The 1,848-nt window shown below is 43.0% G+C and overlaps 1 protein-coding gene across 1 annotated transcript in view; it reads right to left on the reverse strand.

The window, feature by feature from the left end:
• Nucleotides 1-1,848, reverse strand: part of FN1 (fibronectin 1) — a 98,167-nt gene that overhangs the window by 33,854 nt on the left and 62,465 nt on the right. Inside the window, exons 23-24 of the mRNA XM_045296848.1 lie at nucleotides 770-938; nucleotides 215-301 (exon numbers count right to left, since the gene is read on the reverse strand). Coding sequence (XP_045152783.1) covers nucleotides 215-301; nucleotides 770-938 — 256 coding nt within the window. The remainder of the gene's footprint in view (nucleotides 1-214; nucleotides 302-769; nucleotides 939-1,848) is intronic.

Consider the following 1,848-nt stretch of genomic DNA (forward strand, 5'->3'; position numbering starts at 1 on the left):
TGAACACAGGATCGCTCACTTTGATTTACACAAGCAGATTTTAAAACTCTTTAAATGTGTCTTGATGATGCATGTGGCATTAAAAAAAACGTGTTGGTTTTTTTTTTTGAAGACTTGAGTATCTATAACCTTGACCTGGATTTCTCTGAAAAGAAAAATCCCTTGTCTTGGGAAGCAATTGTACATACTTGCCCTGCAATGCAGCCATGCTTACCTGGCGTAGTACTCCTCTCCCAGGAGACAGTGAGGACCCCGTTGTCCGGGTTTGCCTCCAAGTGCAAGTTGGTTGGTGGAGACAATGCTAGGCAGAAAGAAGAAAAATGAAACTCATCTTTGCCGAAAACACAATGCATCGACACGTTTATTCTATGCAACCCTTCCTTCCTTTCCATTTCTTTTTGGTTTAACTTTGCAGCAACAGTAACAACACAGGTGGTACCCTGGAAGCCCTGTGGAGAGGAACGCAACGACAGAGAGTGCTTTCGCATGAGTGAGTCTGCAATGTGATCACACTTCTTTCTGTCTGGTTTATCAGAGTTCCAGAATCATCGAGGCAAAGGAAGAGGACTTCTGGTGCCTGGAATACACAGCAGGAGGTGAGCCCGCACTTCAGCTTAGAAATAGAAATAGAAATAGAAGAAGGAGGGAAAAAAGCCTGAGCTGTTACCCTACGTAAAAGATGATCGTGGGCTATTCGCGAGATAATTTTAAAATGTGGCGCTAAAAGGAGAAGCAGATCAAAGGGTGGGGGTGGGGAGAAGGTCCTTACATGTCACAACTGTATTGACAATGGGCGTATCTCCTTCTTTCCCATCTCTCAGGACGGAGATGCTGTAAGTGTATTCCACGCCAGGGGTCAGGCCAGACACCACAATGCTTCCTGAGTCTGAGGTCACCTCTCGTGGTGCTTCCCCTCCCAGGCTCGGCCGTACACCCAGCTAGGAGAGGAAAGTAAAGTAAACGTCAACAGCAAGTACTTCCCGAGCTCAGTCCCTGCTGAGAGGTGGGGGTTCTCTGCTTTATAGAATGAGAACATCACAGGAATAGCATGGTTTATTCGCAGTAAGGAATGAGAGCAGGGCCTGACGTTAGCCGGAAATTCCCAGTTCTAGGGGGCTGGGGTGGGGTCTGACCTACTCCACAGTTGCACCAGCGTGGCTTGGTTCCAGCAAAATGTCACTGCGTACAATTTTACTTGATAAATCATCTCGTGGTACAAACTGGGAGTCCAGAAGGAAGCTGGGACCACCCGGCAGTTCATTTCTATTTGCTTTGTGCTAGAAGAAATCCCCTAGCTCACTCTATTAATTAGTTATTCACATCTGATTCCATTTTTTGGTTGCAATTTAGAGGCGTCAGCCCCTCTAGCACTTTGTACTGGAAAGACACTCCTTTTAAAGAAATGTATTCATAGCTTCAACTGGAAGGTGATGCGTGACAGAAGAATTAAAATGAATGCATCCATAATTGTAAATCATTTTAAGATTCTAAAATCCTCTCTAACATTACATTGTCAGGGCACTCCAGAAACACCCTTCCTGTGTTATAAAGATTCTGAAGGTCAGAAGGATGCTGTTTTAACGGTATAATGACAATCTACAAAAGGACTTTGCTATATTAAAATATGTTAATTATCAATGTAGCCTTTACCATATCTCAAACAGGAAATGTCCTTCGATGTATTTTTTGAAAACAATCACAAAGATGTTGTCTTGATTTCCAATCACGATAAAGATTTTCCTCTCCTACACTCTGAATCCCCAAAAGAGGCAGCGTTCTTTCTTTTAAAAATTATTATTAAATACTTTTATTGGAGGCTCTTACATCTTTTATCACAACCCATGCATT

The sequence above is a fragment of the Echinops telfairi genome, unplaced genomic scaffold, assembly GCF_000313985.2.
Source record: "Echinops telfairi isolate 266 unplaced genomic scaffold, ASM31398v2 ScPeMD7_3;HRSCAF=10, whole genome shotgun sequence".
NCBI lineage: Eukaryota > Metazoa > Chordata > Mammalia > Afrosoricida > Tenrecidae > Echinops > Echinops telfairi.